The sequence below is a fragment of the Xyrauchen texanus genome, chromosome 3, assembly GCF_025860055.1.
Source record: "Xyrauchen texanus isolate HMW12.3.18 chromosome 3, RBS_HiC_50CHRs, whole genome shotgun sequence".
Taxonomy (NCBI): domain Eukaryota; kingdom Metazoa; phylum Chordata; class Actinopteri; order Cypriniformes; family Catostomidae; genus Xyrauchen; species Xyrauchen texanus.
In genome coordinates, this window is record NC_068278.1 from 55692015 (window position 1) to 55711415 (window position 19401).

General features: G+C 37.9%; 1 protein-coding gene across 1 annotated transcript; it reads left to right on the forward strand.

Annotated features, from left to right (window-relative positions):
• The first annotated feature begins 1906 nt into the window (after nucleotides 1-1906).
• On the forward strand, nucleotides 1907-18918 carry paip1 (poly(A) binding protein interacting protein 1). The gene is made up of 11 exons (XM_052111520.1): nucleotides 1907-2226; nucleotides 4923-5068; nucleotides 5286-5483; nucleotides 11127-11239; nucleotides 11461-11572; nucleotides 11904-12029; nucleotides 13101-13207; nucleotides 13326-13443; nucleotides 14213-14267; nucleotides 15649-15727; nucleotides 18047-18918. Exons 1-11 carry the CDS (start codon nucleotides 2094-2096, stop codon nucleotides 18132-18134), a joined length of 1275 nt encoding a protein of 424 aa, XP_051967480.1. The 5' UTR covers nucleotides 1907-2093; the 3' UTR covers nucleotides 18135-18918.
• The last annotated feature ends 483 nt before the right edge of the window (nucleotides 18919-19401 follow it).

Below are 19401 nucleotides of genomic sequence, written 5' to 3' on the forward strand. Positions count from 1 at the left end.
ATACAAAAATCATAGCAGAGTTATTCAAAAAATCTTTGTGTTCTGCAGAAGAAAGGAAGTTATACTCATCTGGGATTGCAAGAGGGTGAGTAAATGATGAGAGAATTTTCATTTTTGGGTGAACTATCCCTTTAATTTGCAATGAACATGCAATGTTCATTTTAAAGAGCACAAAAAATTAACCACATTTACAAAGTAATTTGAAAAAGATATTTGAGACTGGTTTTTAACTGAAAACTAACCCCTCTTATTACACTTATTTATGATTGATTGGATCTGTCTGGCAATGTGTGAGCATTATTTTACAAATTTCATAGTAAAAATTCTGAAGATAAAACACTCTTGTGGGTTTAAGTACTACATCAAGGCATTTTATACAATGGTGGGTGGCTGAGGTGATGAGAAACTACAATTTATAGTGAATCAGTGTAAGATGGGACCAGAGGAACCAAAAATAATGTCCTGGACCCTTGAATTACATTAATTAAGATTTTAGTCTACAAATTACCATTCATCTCACACATAACCCTGCAGAAAAATTCAACTATTTAACCACGGGAGTCATATGGATTACTTTTATGCTGCCTTTATGTGCTTTTTTGTAGCTTCAGATTTCTGGCCACCATTCACTTACATTGTGTTGAGCAGAAGAATAAAGTCATACACATCTGGGATAGCATGAGTGTGTGTAAATGATGAGAGAAATTCCATTTTTGGGTGAACTGTCCCTTTAAGATGGGTGCTGTGTATGGAGACATTGGAACATGGTAGCTGGTTTCTAGCTGGTCAGCCAGTTACCAAATTCCATAAACAAGCTTGACTACCATGAGCTGGTATGACCAGCTTTTCTTGGACCAGTTACAAACCAGGTACCATGTTCCAAAACACTACCAGTACACTACAAATGCACTAAACAGTTACCAGCATAAGCTTGATTTCCCACAGCTCAGCACAATAGTTTCTACAGTTGTTGTTTGAAAAACATTTTACCTTTTATTTTACCTTTTCATTTATTTATACAGTTGTGGCTTATATCTAGCTTACCATAGTTTTATTGTAATAAAATAAGAGCAAGATGTGGTACCACAATGCTAGGGTTGATGATTTGCAACCAGTAAGATGTTATGAACAGTGTTGTGTAACTGTGTTAATTACAGTGTTGTAATTAGATTACTGTATTAATTACTCTGTCTGAAATGTAATTGCTTTACTTATTTCTAAAACCCTGATCAAGCTCAACCAGATGGAAAAATACAAGGATAGACATGAAACTCTTCTATTAATTCTTTCAAATACATCTTGTAAAATCAAATAAATTATTAATGAACTAGCCAAAGAATTTAAAGGGGCAGCGTTAAATTAGAAAACATACATTTTAACATTAGATGTTAAATTTCGATTTTAAATTCACTGTTGATTTATATAGAATTGTTCTGTAGTCTATAAAGTATTTAACACAATTACATCAGAAGTAACTGTAGTTAAATTACTGAAAAATTAAGAGTAATCCCTTACTTAACTTTTTTAAATGAAAAAGTAATTTAATTACAGTATTTAGTTACTTAGTAATGCATACCCAATATTTATGAAGTACTAAGATGTTTAAAAACAACAAAAATTAAAGGATTTTTAAAAATGTTGTAAGAAACCGCTCCAAATGATTCAGCCGTCTGAATGATTCCGAGTAAATCGCGAACCGATTCAGACAGTTATGCCAATACATTTGAATAATGGATTGAAATGAACCGAATCAAAAGAGCGATTCCTTCGCGAATCGGGAATCGTTGTTCTGATTCTAAACAGGCAACAGTTATGGTAACAGTGACGCTTGGCATTTATTTTCCGATAGATGGCAGTACTCATCTGGTCAGCTGGTATATAGGGAGAATGACATAGGAAGTGATTAGTTTGTCAGTCATCACAGAAGGCTGGATGCCAGAAACAGAAATAGTAAACATGAAAGTGAGAAGTAGAGATTAAGATAAAAGCTGTGTAGTTAGTGTTCAACGGCCTCCACATATCAGATCACTGTGTTTATTAGTGTTTGATGACAGAGTTTGGATCGGATTGGTGGGATCCGCGAGAAGACGATCATGAACAACAACAATAACGGCACACCATCCTCCTCGTCCGAGGGTGGAGATACTGTGAGAAGTTCGGTGTTTAACCCGGGTGCACCGCTGAGACAGCCGCGGACGTCTCCTCCGGTCGGGGAAAGCAGCACAGGTGAAGTCGCTGACAAGAAGATTATATTTGAGTCTGTATGTTGGCAAATTGTGTGAAGGTCTTTTTGAGGTGGATTATATGCTCAGATGTTTGTTTTTATTGTTTAGTTGTCATTTTCATAAGTGTTTGGGTATAATCTGACGGACATGTGAATTAATAAGCCCGTGAAAGAGACAAATAGTTGCTGACAGTTTATGTAGAAGCAATGGCTGTTCAGTTATGAACCATCATTAGTTGACTTGCGATATATAGACAGACAAACAGATAGATAGATAAATAGAACTAGATAGATAGACAGACAGACTGATATATAAACATACATGTACACTGGTGGCCAAAAGTTTGGAATAATGTGCAGATTTTGCTGTTTCGGACAGGAATTGGTACTTTAATTCACCAAAGTGGCATTCAACTGATCACAAAGTATAGTCAGGACACTATTTGAAAAAAAAAAAAACATTTTTCATAAAATCTAGACAGGCCCCATTTCCAGCAGCCATCATTCCAACACATCCTTGAGTAATCATGCTAAATTGGTTCTAGAAAATCACTTGCCATTATATCAAAAACAGTTTAAAGCTATATGGTTTGTTAAATGAAGCTTAACATTGTCTTTGTGTTTGTCTTTGACTTGCCACTGTATGCAACAGACTGGCATGTCTTAAGGTCAATATTAGGCCAAAAATGGCAAAAAAAGAAACTGAAAAGAAATTGTTTTGAAGGCTATACAATGCTTGAAATTGCCAAAAACTGAAGATTTCATACAAAGGTGTAACTACAGTCTACAAAGACAAAGGACAACTGGCTCTAACAAGGACAGAAAGAGATGTGGAAGACCAGATGTGCAACTAAACAAGAGGACATCAGAGTCTCTAGTTTGAGAAATAGACGCCTCACATGTCCTCCGCTGACAGCTTCATTGAATTCTACCCACTCAACACCAGTTTCATGTACAACAGTAAAGAGAAGACTCAGGAGGCCTTATGGGAAGAAATGCAAAGAAAAAGCCAATTTTGAAACAGAAAAACAAAAAGAAAAGTTTAGAGTGGGCAAAGAAACACAGACATTGGACAACAGATAATTGGAAAAGAGTGTTATGGATCTAAACCCCATTGAGCTTTTGTGGGATCAGCTAGACTGTAAGGTGCGTGAGAAGTGCCCGACAAGACAGTCACATCTATGGCAAGTGCTACAGGAAGTGTGGGATGAAATGTCACCTGAGTATCTGGACAAACTGACAGCTGGAATGCCAAGGATCTGCAAAGCTGTCATTGCTGCACATGGAGGATTTTTTGATGCTAAATATTTGTAGTAGTTTAAGAAGTTTTGGACCTTTAAAAAAAAAAGAAAAAAAACAATTCAAATTGTAATAGTAATTTTTCATGTTATTAATGTCCTGATTTTACATTGTGATCAGTTCAACGCCACTTCGTTGAATAAAAGTACCCATTTCTTTCCATAAGAGCAAAATCTTTACATTACTCAAAACTTTTGGCCACCAGTGTAGATATATTGATTGATATACAAATTAATAGACAGACAGTAATACAAATAGACAAAAAGATAGACGGACAGAGCGATGATAGAAAATTATAGATAGACGGATAGATTAGATGGATAGAAATACAAGGAGATTGAAAGATAAAGAGTCAGATAGATTGATAGACAAACAACGATAGACAGACAGACTGACAGACGGAGATAGAGAGACAAAGAGTCAAATAGATAGACAGTCAAACAATTATAGACAGACAAACTGATAGATAGACATAGACAGTTATACAGACACAGTTATACAGGCAGACAGACAAATGGATAGATAGATAGACAGACAGACAGACATAAAGTCAGATGAATAGATTGATACACAAATTAATAGATGGATAGAGAGACAAATTAATAGATATATAGACAGTTATACAGGCAGACAGAAAAATGGATAGACCGATATACATACAGACGGACGAACGGATTGATTGATACACAAATTAATAGATAGATAGATAGATAGATAGATACAGAGATAGACAGTTATACAGACAGACAGAAAGTTATACAGGCAGATAGATAGATAGACTGTTATACAGACAGACAGAAAGTTATACAGGCAGAGAGACAAATGGATAGATAGACAGTTAGACAGACAGAAAGTTATACAGGTAGACACAGACAGATAGATAGATAGATAGATAGACCATTATACAGAGAGACAGAAAGTTATGCAGACAGACAGACAGATAGATAGACCATTATACAGAGAGACAGAAAGTTATACAAGCAGACAGACAAATGGATGGATAGATAGATAGACAGACAGAGTACTTTGTTTGTGATATGTTCTTCAGTACATCTCCTACTCTTTGTAAAAGTGAAACAAATGGAAAAACAGGTGCACAACATTTTGTGAACAAGATTCAAGGTAATTGTGGCTGCAAATTGCATAAATGTAACACTAATAGTCAAACACGTATTCAAGATGTTTAAGTGCGCTTTAGTGGGTGAGATGGCTAATCTGGACTTGTCTAGTCAAATCTGTCATATGACATGAGTGAAGTCAAGTCCTCCTGATGGAGTTACTAAATGAGTTTGCTTGTGCAACTACATCGTTCAAATGACTCCAGAAATAAATGTACTTAATTTACATTTACTCATTTACTTTTTGTACCGTTTTGCATCTTCATTGCTTCGTTTTGCAGAAACCAGAGGATTACCAACAACTTTCAATTCAGGGTACAATAACAGCAGTTCAACTGTTTTAAAAACGGCAGATTCGCTGGTGAAAAACTCTAAACTTTCTGCAGCCGCACCTGAGTTTGTCCCGAGCTCTTTTGCATCATGCCAGGTGAGTTGATCTTTGAGGTTATTCTGAACTCAAAATGGGTATAATTCTGCACTTATCATGGTATTATTCACCTAAACCACTCATAAATGTAATGTTTGTTAGAAATGAAGTGACCAACGTAAAGTGTGATTGACTTTCTATGCCTTGTCATACTGATCACTGGTCAAACTGGGGTCATAACACATTCTTAATCATTTGACTGTGCCCTGTCTTTCAGGATGATGTGTATATTGATGGATCTGAAGGATACTACAATGAGCCCTCATTGGCTGATATGGTTCAGGATTTTGTAAGCCATTTGACCTCGTCTCCAGGGTCCTTTGAGGTAGAAATCGATTACATCACAGATACGCTGAACGGCTATGCTACCACAGAGGAGGCACTTCAGGAACTAGTAGAGCTCATCTACGTACAGGTGCACTTACTTTGATTCTTAGATTACTGATCTAGAGCAGTTTATTTTTCAACTATGGGTGCATCTCAATCAGCTCCTTAGTTCAGTAATCAGGGCACAGATTTCTAGGGCATTCTCAATCGCAAAATCATCCCAGTGCACTGAAACGTTCACTTCCCAAAAACTAGTGCCAGTGCCCGAATTAATTATCGTGATGTACTGATTCACGACATAGGGAGTTATGCTAAACTTTCAAAATGCAAAGAGTACAGTGACATAAGTTTTTCTGCTTCAGCTGTTGTGGTGTTGATTCACATTGTTTCTAGATTATTGTGCAGAGTGATCAGATGCATTTTAAATAATTGCAAAAAGCTTCATTGGCCAAAATTGAACTTTATCACAAAAACCCAAATTTCTCGTTTTTTTGGCCCCGGCACAAAATGATCAGCAGTACCTGGGAAAGTGTGAACGAGTACTAGTCAGGTGAAATCACTCTATCATTCTTACTGGATTATAAGAGCAGACCGATTGCTATAAAAGGAGGGAAGAAGTGCTTCCAATCATTGTGTTCTTGTTAGCAATGATTACCTCTAAAGAAAGACGTGCAGCCATCATCCCTTTGCATCAAAATGACAGAAGGAAATTGCTGCAAAGAATATTGCACCTGAAAGAACCACTTACCGGATCATCAAGAACTTCAAGGAGAGAGGTTCAACTGTAGTGAAGTAGGCTTCAGGACGTCCCAGAGTGTCCAGCAAGTGCCAGGACTGTCTCCTCCTGAGGAGTCGGCTACGGAATCCTGTCACCACCAGTGCAGATATATTGATTGCTCAATATTGGCAGCAGGTTGGTGTGAGTGCATCTGCACGCACAGCGAGGCGAAGACTTTTGGACAATGGCCTGGTGTCATGAAGGGCAGCAAAAAAGCGACTTCTCCAAGAAAAAATCAAGCACCGACTGAAATCTGCAGGAAATAAAAGGATTGGACAGCAGAAGACTGGTGCAAAGTTATTTTCTCTGATCAAGCCCCCTTCTGACTGTTTGGGACATCTGGAAAATCGATAGTGCAGAGATGAAAAGGTGAACGCTACCATGAGTCCTGTGTTGTGCCAACAGTGAAGCATCCTGAGACCATCCGGTGAAGCATCAAGGGAGTTGGCTCACTCACATTTCTGCCCAAAAACACTGCCATGAATAAAGAATGGCATCAAAACGTCCTGCAAGAGCAACTTCTCCCAACGATCCAGGAGCAATTTGGTGATGATTCGTGCATTTTCCAGCATGATGGAGCACCATGTCACAAGGCAAGAGAGATAATGAAGTGGCTCGGAGATCATTACATTGAAATTTTGGATCCGTGGCCAGGCAACTCTCCGGATCTTAATCCCATAGAGAACCTGTGGTCAATCCTCAAAAGGCGAGAGGACAAACAGAAGCCCACAAATTGTGATCAACTCCGAGCACTTATAAGGCAAGAATGGATCGCCATCAGTCAGGATTTGGCCCAGAAGCTGATATCCAGCATGCCAGAGCGAATTGCAGAGGTTATGAAGAGCAAGGGTCAACACTGTAAATATTGACTCTTTGCATATATTGAATGTTTTTGAAACTATTATCATTGTTTTCCAATATACCATAGAAAGATGTGAAAAAATAATCTACAAATACTCAAGCAGCAAACTTTGCAAAATACAAAATGTATGTCACTGCCAATACTTTTGGCCGTGGCTGTACATCCTATTTAAAGAAAAGCTCTTTCAAAAACTTAAACTCAACTCCATGACTTTCCAAACCCAAATGCTGTTTTTTATTCAGTGGAACTCAAAAGGATCATTTTTAAAGAATCTTCACGCAGCACAAGGTGTGGGCAATATGACCAAAATCCTATATAACGGTATGAGTAATTTTATATCACGATAACGATATATATCACGATATAGTTACTTTTTTCTGAGAAATTTAAACAATTTTATTATACAGTGGGTACGGAAAGTATTCAGACCCCCTTAAATTTTTCACTCTTTATTATATTGCAGCCATTTGCTAAAATCATTTAAGTTCATTTTTTTCCCTCATTATTGTACACACAGCACCCCATATTGACAGAAAAACACAGAATTGTTGACATTTTTGCACATTTATTAAAAAAGAAAAACTGAAATATCACATGGTCCTAAGTATTCAGACCCTTTGTTCAGTATTTAGTAGAAGCACCCTTTTGATCTAATACAGCCATGAGTCTTTTTGGGAAAGATGCAACAAGTTTTTCACATCTGGATTTGGGTATCCTCTGCCATTCCTCCTTGCAGATCCTCTCCAGTTCTGTCAGGTTGGATGGTAAACGTTGGTGGACAGCCATTTTCAGGTCTCTTCAGAGATGCTCAATTGGGTTTAAGTCAGGGCTCTGGCTGGGCCATTCAAGAACAGTCACGGAGTTGTTGTGAAGCCACTCTTCATTATTTTAGCGGTGTGCTTAGGGTCAAGGTGAACCTTCGGCCCAGTCTGAGGTCCAGAGCTCTCTGGAGAAGGTTTTCGTCCAGGATATCCCTGTACTTGGCCGCATTCATCTTTCCCTCGATTGCAACCAGTCGTCCTGTCCCTGCAGCTGAAAAACACCCCCACAGCATGATGCTGCCACCACCATGCTTCACTGTTGAGACTGTATTGGACAGGTGATGAGCAGTGCCTGGTTTTCTCCACACATACCGCTTAGAATTAAGGCCAAATAGTTCTATCTTGGTCGCATCAGATCAGAGAATCTTATTTATCACCATCTTGGAGTCCTTCAGGTGTTTTTTAGCAAACTCCATGCGGGCTTTCATGTGTCTTGCACTGAGGAGAGGCTTCCGTCGGGCCACTCTGCCATAAAGCCCTGACTGGTGGATGGCTGCAGTGATGGTTGACTTACTACAACTTTCTCCCATCTCCCGACTGCATCTCTGGAGCTCAGCCACAGTGATCTTTGAGTTCTTCTTTACCACTCTCACCAAGGCTCTTCTCCCCGATAGCTCAGTTTGGCGGACGGCCAGCTCTAGGAAGGGTTCTGGTCATCCCAAGCGTCTTCCATTTAAGGATTATGGAGGCCACTGTGCTCTTATGAACCTTAAGGGCAGCAGACATTTTTTGTAACCTTGGCCAGATCTGTGCCTTGCCACAATTCTGTCTCTGAGCTCTTCAGGCAGTTCCTTTGACCTCATGATTCTCATTTGCTCTGACATGCACTGTGAGCTGTAAGGTCTTATATAGACAGGTGTGTGGCTTTCCTAATCAAGTCCAATCAGTATAATCAAACACAGCTGGACTCAATTGAAGGTGTAGAACCATCTCAAGGATGATCAGAAGAAATGGACAGCACCTGAGTTAAATATATGAGTGTCACAGCAAAGGGTCTGAATACTTAGGACCATGTGATATTTCAGTTTTTCTTTTTTAATAAATGTGCAAAAATGTCAACAATTCTGTGTTTTTCTGTCAATATGGGGGTGCTGTGTGTACAATAATGAGGGAAAAAATGAACTTAAATGATTTTAGCAAATGGCTGCAATATAACAAAGAGTGAAAAATTTAAGGGGGTCTGAATACTTTCCGTACCCACTGTATATTAAGCCACGTCACAATGTGTAATTTTGAGTAATCCAGTCAGTGAATTAAATACTTTATAAATTAAAACTTCTTCATCTTATTTAATTTTCTGTTTATTTTGAACTTGACAAACAGAGTCAAAGTAAAAAATAAACAAATGCCACATTTCAGTCTGATGATGTGCACCAATTTTCTTTTTCTTTTTTATTATTGTTGTTGTTGTTGTTGTTGTAGTGATTATTGTTATAACTTTCCTCAAGAAATTTAACATCTCAAATTAATGCAAAAAGTCAAATAACATAAATAAATAAAAAAAATCCATAAATAAAACACATAATTAGACTCTTTGTGTTTTTAGTCATCTCTATAAAGAACATATAAAATATGGAAAATATGGCTGATTTGTTACCTGATATCAAACATAATTCAAACAAAGTTCTAGAAAGGGTTTTGACGTGTATTTTAAAAATCCACTTGACATTGAGAGAAACCAGAATGTGTAGCAGGTGTTATCTGTGCTTTTTCTGTCTCAGGAGCACAAATGAAGGGACTGGAATGACTTCAAGACTCGCACGCACTTGGTGCGCAACACTCGCACAAAATACAGCTGCGCGTGTTTGGATGGGAGGCACATTTGGAGCGCGGGATGAATGTCATTGAATTTGCCTTAGTGGTGGCTCAAGTGAAATTAAATTTTTTCTTGCGTTCTAGAAAGCTTTTCTTTAATGACACAGCTGTCGGTGTTTCATTATTTCCATCTATAGACTGTAAAAAAAGATGGACGACGCCCCTTCGCTCTTTTCCATTGGTGAGAACTGAAGCCGCCAGTGTCCCGATATGGCGCTGACATCTTGGGACTTGAGTCTGCGCAGTTGCGATTTCAGGATCACACCTGCGCAGTGGTGAGCAGGAAGTAAAGCTGCGAAATCAAGGCCCCGCCCCTCACTCTCGCTGAATCAATCGCAAGCACACGCCCCTGCACTTTTTACTTTTGAATTATGACGGTGTGAAATAATTCATTATAGAAATGTAGATATTAAATTTAAAGCTCCAATCTCCTCAGTCCTCCGAAGATCCCGAAATAAAGTCAGTTGGTGCTTCAGTGACTATTTCGCTCAGAGAACCTGTCAATCACAGCTGTCAATCATGATGTCACAGCACCGTTTTTATAGCATCAAATAACTAAAAACAAACTTATTTTGAAAACAAACACTTGAAATTACATCAACGTGTTTCTGTCATTTACTGTAGTTTCTATCTTTGTAAAAAAGATATGTGAAGTGTAATTTAATTGTTAAGTTGGTTTCACGTCCCGTTGAATAACATGGGGAGGCGGGGTTTATGACCTATACTAGGACCAGTCACCGGGGGGGCGATCGAGACGTTTTTGCTTCACTTTTGAGGGCTTGTGCGGCACACTTGTTTCCATCAGACTCAGGTGAAGCCCTGACCTCTGATGTATACACGCACATGGACATATCGACATACACAATGTACAAACCTTGCAAATGGCTGTTTTGTATCGAGTTTTCTAAAGCCAAACCGATCCTCCGATCTTCTCATTGAAATGAATATGAGGAACGAGCAGTCCCTTCGCCTTCCTCCATTTATCCGACAGAGTGTGTAATGCGTGCATGTTATATGCTGTACACATTTCTCGTGTGGCAATTTTGCATTACCACGATAGAGACGATACTCAAAAATGTACACCGGTTTATCAAGTCAACCGGTATATCGCCCACCCCTACACGGCACAATAGTGATCACGTCCGTCGGGCTTAAAAAACAAACTTAAAAGTATCATAAAGGTAGTCTGTATAACTTGTGTGCCATATTTACATTTTTCTGAAGCCAAATGATAGCTTTGTGTGCGGAACAGAACCAGGTGGTGGTCACTATGAAACAGAGCTACATGAAGATTCTTCAGAAATTTCCTTTTTGAGGTCCTCAAAAAATAACAGCATAAGTATTTGTAATAACATGAGGGTGTGTACATAATGGTTGAACTATTATAAGTAGCATTGTCAAAAAATACTGGATCAGAATTAGCAGTAATCACAATGATTTATTTCCTTTCTGCAGTCGACATCTGTTCCTAACTTCTCCTACACGGGGGCACGGCTCTGTAACCATCTGTCCCAACACATCATTCTCAGTCCATCCAGCGGGAACTTCCGTCAGCTTCTGCTGCAGAGGTGAAACTCCACTGCTATCAGTCCTCCTCTCGTATAGCTTTCAGGTTAAGCAATATGAAGGCCTAAGAATTTTCTGGGTTTGGAGGCATTCCCTGATCCCTTGCTCAATTTAATGATCTCATTCAATATGTTTCCCACCTAGGTAAACTTTGTCTTTACTTTCAGTTTGATTTACTTTCATTAGTTTAATTTGTCTATACATTCCACTCTGGTCTATGTAGGTGTCGTACAGAGTATGAGCTGAGAGATCAAGCTGTGAAAGGAGATGAGGGGACCCGGAAAAAGTTTCATGCATATGTGTTGTTTCTAGGGGAACTTTACATTAACCTAGAGGTCAGTTCACAACACGTGCTCATTTCAGTCATAACCTTGAAACATGATAAACTTGATTATTACCATTTCAGCAGGTCATTATCCACCCCTGCTCAGAACGTGACCTGATAAGCTTGAACCAATTAAAGCCCTGTATGTTATTCCTTTGTGTAACCTAATATATAGACCTCGCCACATCTGATTGTTTTCAAACCGCAGTTTTTTTTTAAAATGAGATATTAAAGTTACAGTGTAGTCCTGAAGTCTCAATGTTTTTAGCCCTTTGTTTCACTTTGTAGCGGTGTGTTCATTTCAGTTTCCAAGAATATGAAAATTCTTTAATGTCTTTCAGGTCAAAAGTGGCAAAGGCAAAGTAGGACGAGCTGAGGTCTTACTGGGAGGTCTAAAGGATCTTTTGAACGCACTGTTCTCACACCCCGACGACCCAAACCTAATCTGTGCTGTTAAATTACTCAAGGTTTTATATTCCTCTTCTTATACAGTTATAGTGATATTTATGTTAGGGAAACTGTTTGTTATTTACAGCAACTAAAGACTGTGATTTACAAGAAAAGGCATTATTAAATTGTGCTTCCTGTACTCTTGTGATAATAACTGTAAGTAAGTAAATAAGAGCTCAGTTTCAAAAGGAGTTAATACTTTGTTTAAAGGTATCGTTTAACCAAAAATTAAAAGTCCCTTTCATTTACTCACCCTCATGCCATCCCAGATGTGGATGACTTTTTTCTTCGGCAGAACATAAAGATTTTTAGAAGATTATTTCAGCTCTGTAGGTTCATACAATGCAAATCAACTGGGTCCAATACTTTGAAGCTCAAAAGGAACATTAAGGAAGCATAAAAGTAATCAGAAACAGACAAGTAAGTCCTTTTTTTTTACTGTAAATTCTCCTCCCTGCCCAGTAGGTGGTGATATGCACAAAGACTGCAAATCGCCATAAACAGAGAAGAATGTGAAAGTGGAGATTTACAGCAAAAAAGGACTTAAATATTGACCTGTTTCTCACCCACACCTATCATAGTGCTTCTAAAGACATGGATTTAACCATTGGAGTCATTTGGATTACGTTTATGCTGCCTTTATGTGCTTTTTGGAGCTTCAAAGTTTTGTACCCTGTTGACTTGCATTGTATGGACCTATAGAGCTGAAATATTCTTCTAAAAATCTTAATTTGTGTTCTGCAGAAGAAAAGAAGTCATTTACATCCGGGATGGCATGAGGGTGAGTAAAGGATGAGAGAATTGTCATTTTTGGGTGATCTATTCCTGTAATACTCTAAAGGGAACTTTAGGGGTTATCAAATTGGGCTCTGCTTAAGATCAGTAGTGGTAGTAATCCAGATGTAAACAAACACTTTAAAACTACCAGACAAATTTCTCAAAGCATGACACTGTCATAGAATAAAAAGTGAGCACTTATCATACAGTATAATATAATACTGAAGCAAGATTAGTGTAATATTGTAAGACTGAAGTTATACAAGTTGGCTGATCTGGTGACTTTTCTTTACTGTACTTGATTTGACAAGCTGAGCGGTTCGATTTTGGAGGACGCATGGAAGGAGAAAGGAAAGTCAGACATGGGAGAGATAATCAAGAAGATTAAAGATATTTTGTCGGATACCAAATGCAGCCAGTGAGTGAATTGGGCTACTGTAGATTGCCATTTCCTGTATTCTGCTATATCTGCATTGAGGTCTAATTCAAATATTGTTGAGATCAGGGGACTTCTATGTGTGTTTATATGTTTGTAGATATGTCAGACAGATGTTGTCGAAACTGGTGGAGTTACAGTCGAGTAACTGGGGGCGAGTTTACACTGCTGCTGTGTCCAGTGACGCTACTCCTGACAATGACCCCAACTACTTCATGGTGCGTACATTCAGGAAAAATGTCATTCAAATACATGCACTGAAGTTAAATAGTTTGATGAATGCACAACTTGACAACATTAATATTTAAAAACATTAAAGGTGCAATATGTAATATATCTTCTGTACTAAAGCATACAATTATCATAATATGTTATCAGAGATTTAGGAAACATTCTAAGTTGAAATACTGGCTTCTCTGAAAACAATGCTACAGCCAGAATATTCTACTTTGAAATGAACGTTCTGGGCCGGAAATACTGTTTGTGTTTTGGCCTGTGTGATCCCGCCCACTGCCCATTTCCCAATAGTATTTCGACACCCCAGGTTGCCAGATTTTAAACAAGTTAGTGGGAAAACACAGCATGCTGCAGCCGTGGAAGCCAGCAATACATCTTGCTAACATTGACATAGTTATAAAAAATACACATGAGCTGGTTTATAATTCGCATTTAACAATAAATACATTCAAAAGTATACATTAGCTGATCAACTTACAGTGTAAGGCTCATCGCTTGCCATTGTCAGTTTGCTCGTTCCTGTTGCGTGTCCTCAACCTGACAACCCGTGTGAGCTTCGAGTCTGGGGAGGAGGGGGCGGGGGGGACAGCTCTCTCCAATATTTTGAATTTGGACTACAGTATCCATTTTAAACGCTTGATGTCAATGTTACATATTGCACCTTTAAGCATCTGTAATGTTGTTTTGGCATTATTACCATGTTTGTAACCGATTCACTGTTTATAATGTGTGTTTGTATTTGATTTTCAGAATGAACCAACATTCTACACAGTAGATGGTACACCTTTCACAGCAGCAGATCCTGGTGAGTTCTCTAGTACATCTGCACTGCTTGTATGTTGTGAGTAGCGTATTTTCCGGAATATCAATTAAGTATTTTTTTTTATCATCTGAAATGTCTTGGGACTTATAGTCCAAAGCAACTTGTATACATAATTTATACATAACTGATGTCAGCGAAAATTAATACATTGCAAAGAGGGTTGCAAATATCAGAAATGTCCACATATAGACAGTCACTAACATTAATGAATGGATTATAAAGTGCATTCTGTTATAGACTAAAAGATGTTTATTTTTAAATGGCTTTGGGCTTCAGATGTTATAAACAGATGTGGCTTAGTTGTCGTATCTCTTATATATCAAATTCTCCCAAAAACACCGTAATACAATGTTTCTGAGGTACTGTAATCTTCACGGAGCGTGTTTGACATCCGAGCGTCTGAAGGGAAGTCGGGCGGCTGCTTCCAGGTCCTAGTGCTTACCTGACGTGGTTACTCGCCTCAATCCAGGTAGCGGAGGACAAGTCTCGGTTGCTTAGACCGTCAGTCCGCGCAATTTATCACGTGACTCATTGTGCATGTGGAGGTTCATGCTACTCTCCGCGATCCACGCACAACTTACCACACGCCCCATTGATAGCAAGAACCACTGATCATGACCACGAGGAGGTTACCCCATGTGACTCTACCCTCCCTAGCAACTGGGCCAATGACGTCTACAAAAGCTACTTAGAGTCAGTTCCTGGCAATATTGGCATCCAATTAATAAATCGAGATTAGAGGTATGGGTTAAAGCTTCTTTGACTTAAACATTTTGAGTTTGCTATTCACAAGAAGCATCTCTTGACATGAACCATGACTCACAAAAAAAATTTAATATTTCATAAGACCTACAATCAAGAATAGTTGCTTTGCATAAAGCTGGAAAGGGTTACAAAGTTATCTTGAATAGCTTAGACCTTCATCTGTCCACAGTTAGACATATTGTCTATTAATGGAGACAATTTAGTACTATGGCTACTCTCCCTAGAAGAGGCCACCCAGCCAAGATGAGAATGCTCAGTGAGGTAAAAAATGAACCCTAGAGTGGCAGCCAAAGACTTGAAGGAATCATTGGAACTGATTATCATCTCTGTTCATGAGTCTACTATACGGAAAACATTAAACAGCTATGGTGTCCATGGCAGGACACCACGAAGGAACCCGCTGCTTTCCAACAAATATTTTGAATTTTTAATGGGATGTGTTCAATAAAGACATGAAAGATTATAATATATATATATATTATTATTATTTTTTTAGTATATCCTAGTATATTTGTTATTATTTTAAGTGTGACATTTAGTGATACTTTATTGGGGCCATTGTTTGTTACAATATGGTCATGTGTTTATTTCACAACAGAGTACTCCGAGAAATATCAGGAGATTCTAGACAGAGAAGATTATTTCCCTGATGTATATGAAGAGAATGGAAATGAATCGTAAGTATTTTATAGTTTTTGATCCTGTGAGATTTGTTCAAGTGCTGAAAATCGAGTTGTCCCAGGTTAAAGGGACAGTTCACCCAAAAATGTAAATGTCATCATTTACTCACCCTCGTGTTGTTCCGAACCCGGATGGCTGTCTTTCTTCTGTGGATCACAAAAAAAGGTTTTTAGGCAGAATGTTAAGGACTGACAGCCTCAGTCACTATTCTCTTGCATTGTATGGTAAAAAGATGCAATGAAAGTGAATGGTGACTGAGATTAACATACAGCCTAACATCATCTGTTGAGTTCCACGGAAGAAAGCCATACAGGTTTGGAACAATATGAGGGAGAGTAAATATATATATTTTTTAATTATTTGTTTTATTGATAAACTGCCCCTTTAAGTCTCACTTGCTTGGTTCTCTACTTAGTAATTTTAGCTAAAGCCCTTGTGGCAGAGAGGATGTCCAGCACAGCGATTCCAGCAGCACCAGTTAGTATGGGGATCCCCTCTGCTCAAACTCTAGTAATTGTCCTCCTCACAATGAGAGTGGGCGGAGTCAAAGGGCACATTTTAGTGAAGTCAGCAGTCCAGGGAGAGAGGAGGGTTTAGCAAGACCTGCAGTCTTATTCAGCATAGTCTTCAGCCCATTGAATTTGCCATTAACAAACATCCATGTGTTTTTAGGGTCTGTCGAAGAGAACAGCAAACAGGGGGAGCTTGTAATTAATCAGTTTTTAAGGACCGTTTTGGGTTCAATACAACTTGAGCTCAGTATTGTGGCATAATGTCGATTACAAAAAAATAAAATTTGCCTTGTCCCTCAGTTTTATAAAAAAAAAAGCAATGGCAGTAAACGGGGCAACTACTTTAAATAAACCTACAAAGCAGGCGGCTTTGCATAATGGAAGAGACTTCTTATGTGGAGAAAAATCCAAACACAGGAGTTTTGTTGGCAATGAATAAGAAGTTAATCCACTGAGAACAGCAGTCCCACTGGCTTTAAACATGAAATTGACTTTATTTATTTAAATTCACGTCATGTAATCAACATTATGCCACAAAAGCAGTCGATAGAACTTTAAGCAAAACTGAAATTTTACTGAATTCATTGTGAGTAACCCTTCAGAAACCTGCCTTATTGTGGATTTAATATGCATTTAATATTCAAAGTATGTTCTCTTATACGGTGTTAATCTCGTCAATGAAATTACTGTCCTTTTTTGATTTTGTCAAGGATAAATACAAGATGAATAAGATGCAATTGGCAACAATTAAATGGTGCGGAGATAAGATGGATAAGACAAAGTACTCAAAGATATAGCATTACAAACATAATTGATCATGGTGTCAAAAAAACGTCGCCATGTGTCCAAAAGCCTCTCCAAACAAATAAAACATAAAAATTGTACTTAGGAATGAATTACATATGCAAACACAACAATGACTAAAGGTTTGCATAGCATGCAGACATGATTTTAGTAACAAGATTTCTCAGAATGAGTTTCATTCTGTGCTATTTGAGTCATTATTGAGTCTCTGTCATTAACTTGGCGCCATCTCCTGGTGGCCGTATGTAACATTGTGCTTCATGTGGATTATCTAATGATCAATGCATCCGATTACCTTGTATGTGGGCTCATTTGAAAGATAATCACCTCCTCTAAATAATGTGATTATTATATGTTTTGTTTATTTTCCGTGAAGTTTTAAGCGAAAACGCGGCATATAAGGAACGCCAACATAATTGTCAATACATATACTTGGCTATTACTTGCTATATATTTGTCTGTGAGTAAAACAAATAGTCTGGTTGTATTCTACTCATAGAGAGCTTTTCAACAACATATGACACATGGAATTTGACGAGTTTGGTGTTTTTACTGATTGCAAAATTTGTACATTGCCCCTTTTTATAATTAATTATCAAAACGGACACTTCTGATTTGTCTGCAAAATTCAAAGCACTTGTTTAGTTTGGGTCATAATGCCCGGCTTGCATTGGAAGGTAGAGCTTCTAAGCCTTCAAATGATACCTATTTTGTGTTGGTCAAAACTAGTTATTAATATTTTGACAATAATTGTTTTTCTCAGGGGGCCCATCCGAGCTTAAAGGGTTAAAGAAATTCATCTTTAATATGTTTGATCCATATTTATAGTAGTTTATACATTTTTTTAAATATTTGAATATGGGGTTCAAATTTGTTCCGTTATAGTATGATAACATTTTATGACAACAGCTAAAATTAATTACAATGACATGAAATATTGGCTACATTTTCATGAAAAGACAAAAATGATGAAAATGAACACTTTTCCCTATGTGACAGTTTTTGTGACGAGGACGACGAGATGGATCCAGAGATCGAGGAAGCGTTTGAGAAGTTTTGTTTGGAAGCAGAGTTGAGCAGGAAGTAATAAGTGCTGTGGACTGTCAACACCACACCAGACTGCTGGAATGTTTCAAAGTGGGCGGAGCCAAATATTTTGCTTGATTTTTGTTTCATTTCTCAAAACGCACTTCCTGGCTAGTGTCACTGGATTGTACGGATGGGATTTCTGTTTATTTGTAACGCATGACGATTGGCGAGTCCGTCAGTCGACAGTAGCCATGGGTTGGACATTTGGGTTGTGAGATTCATCATTTTATGTGTGTTCTGATTTGTCAAATATCCAGAAAAAAAAGAAAAGGTTTGCAGTGAGATTTTAAGATGAGCCGAAGAGGAGCTTTATTAAGTGTATGTGTGTGATTTGTTTGCAAACTAACCGCTCAATATCAAAGTAACTGTTGGAGAAACACAATATCAGGTGGCATTCTCACTTCTCAAGGCTTTGCCGTTTCTTGAGAAAGACAATAAAGTTTAGAAATGTGTTGTTTTAAGTGTTCTTCCTTTCTTAGATTCTTCTGAAACCATTTTAGAGTGTTCTTTTCTTTTTATGCACATGGTAGAGGAAAAGAGGATCTGCCACTTTTTAGTTGGTTTGTTGTTTGGGGGGTTTCCAGATATGAGAAGTGTGTGGAAAAAGGTGAAGATAATCTCTGCACTGTTTTGGGAGTTCACAGATTCATTTCCACTGCGATTTTCAGAAAAGATCTGATGACCGACATCTCACGGATCCCATAGAAACGAATGTGTATATCAATATAGTTGTAAATATTATTAACTGCATTGTTTGCTTGCAATAAATCTTTATAAAAACAGTGTCCTTTTGAATTAGATCATTGTTTGTGCTAAAATGCAAAGACCATAGTAACGGCTACGGTGATGCAGAGCTGTTTTTATTTTTCCAGAAGGATTTTTGTGAAGGTGTTAGATGAGACGATATCCAACTTGTTCTGCAATAGATTAATCCTTTTATGCATGCCGTCACCATTTGCGGACAGTTTGATTTAAGGCAATTTAGTTATATGAGGGAACCTCCTATACACATTATTACTGCCTACACTACCAAATAGAGAATTCTGTAGCTTTTGTGAATGTGGACACAATTGTAGACCAAATACACTCTCTGATAGACAAAAGGAAATGTGTATTTTTGTCTGGTATTTTTAAAAATACCAGATTATTAATTCTATCAGTGGTACCACAGCTTTAACACTTCAATAACTTATATGAATGATTTATATGCAATTAAAGGGTGATTCAGTAAGAAATATATGGGTCATAGTTCACCTCAAAATAAA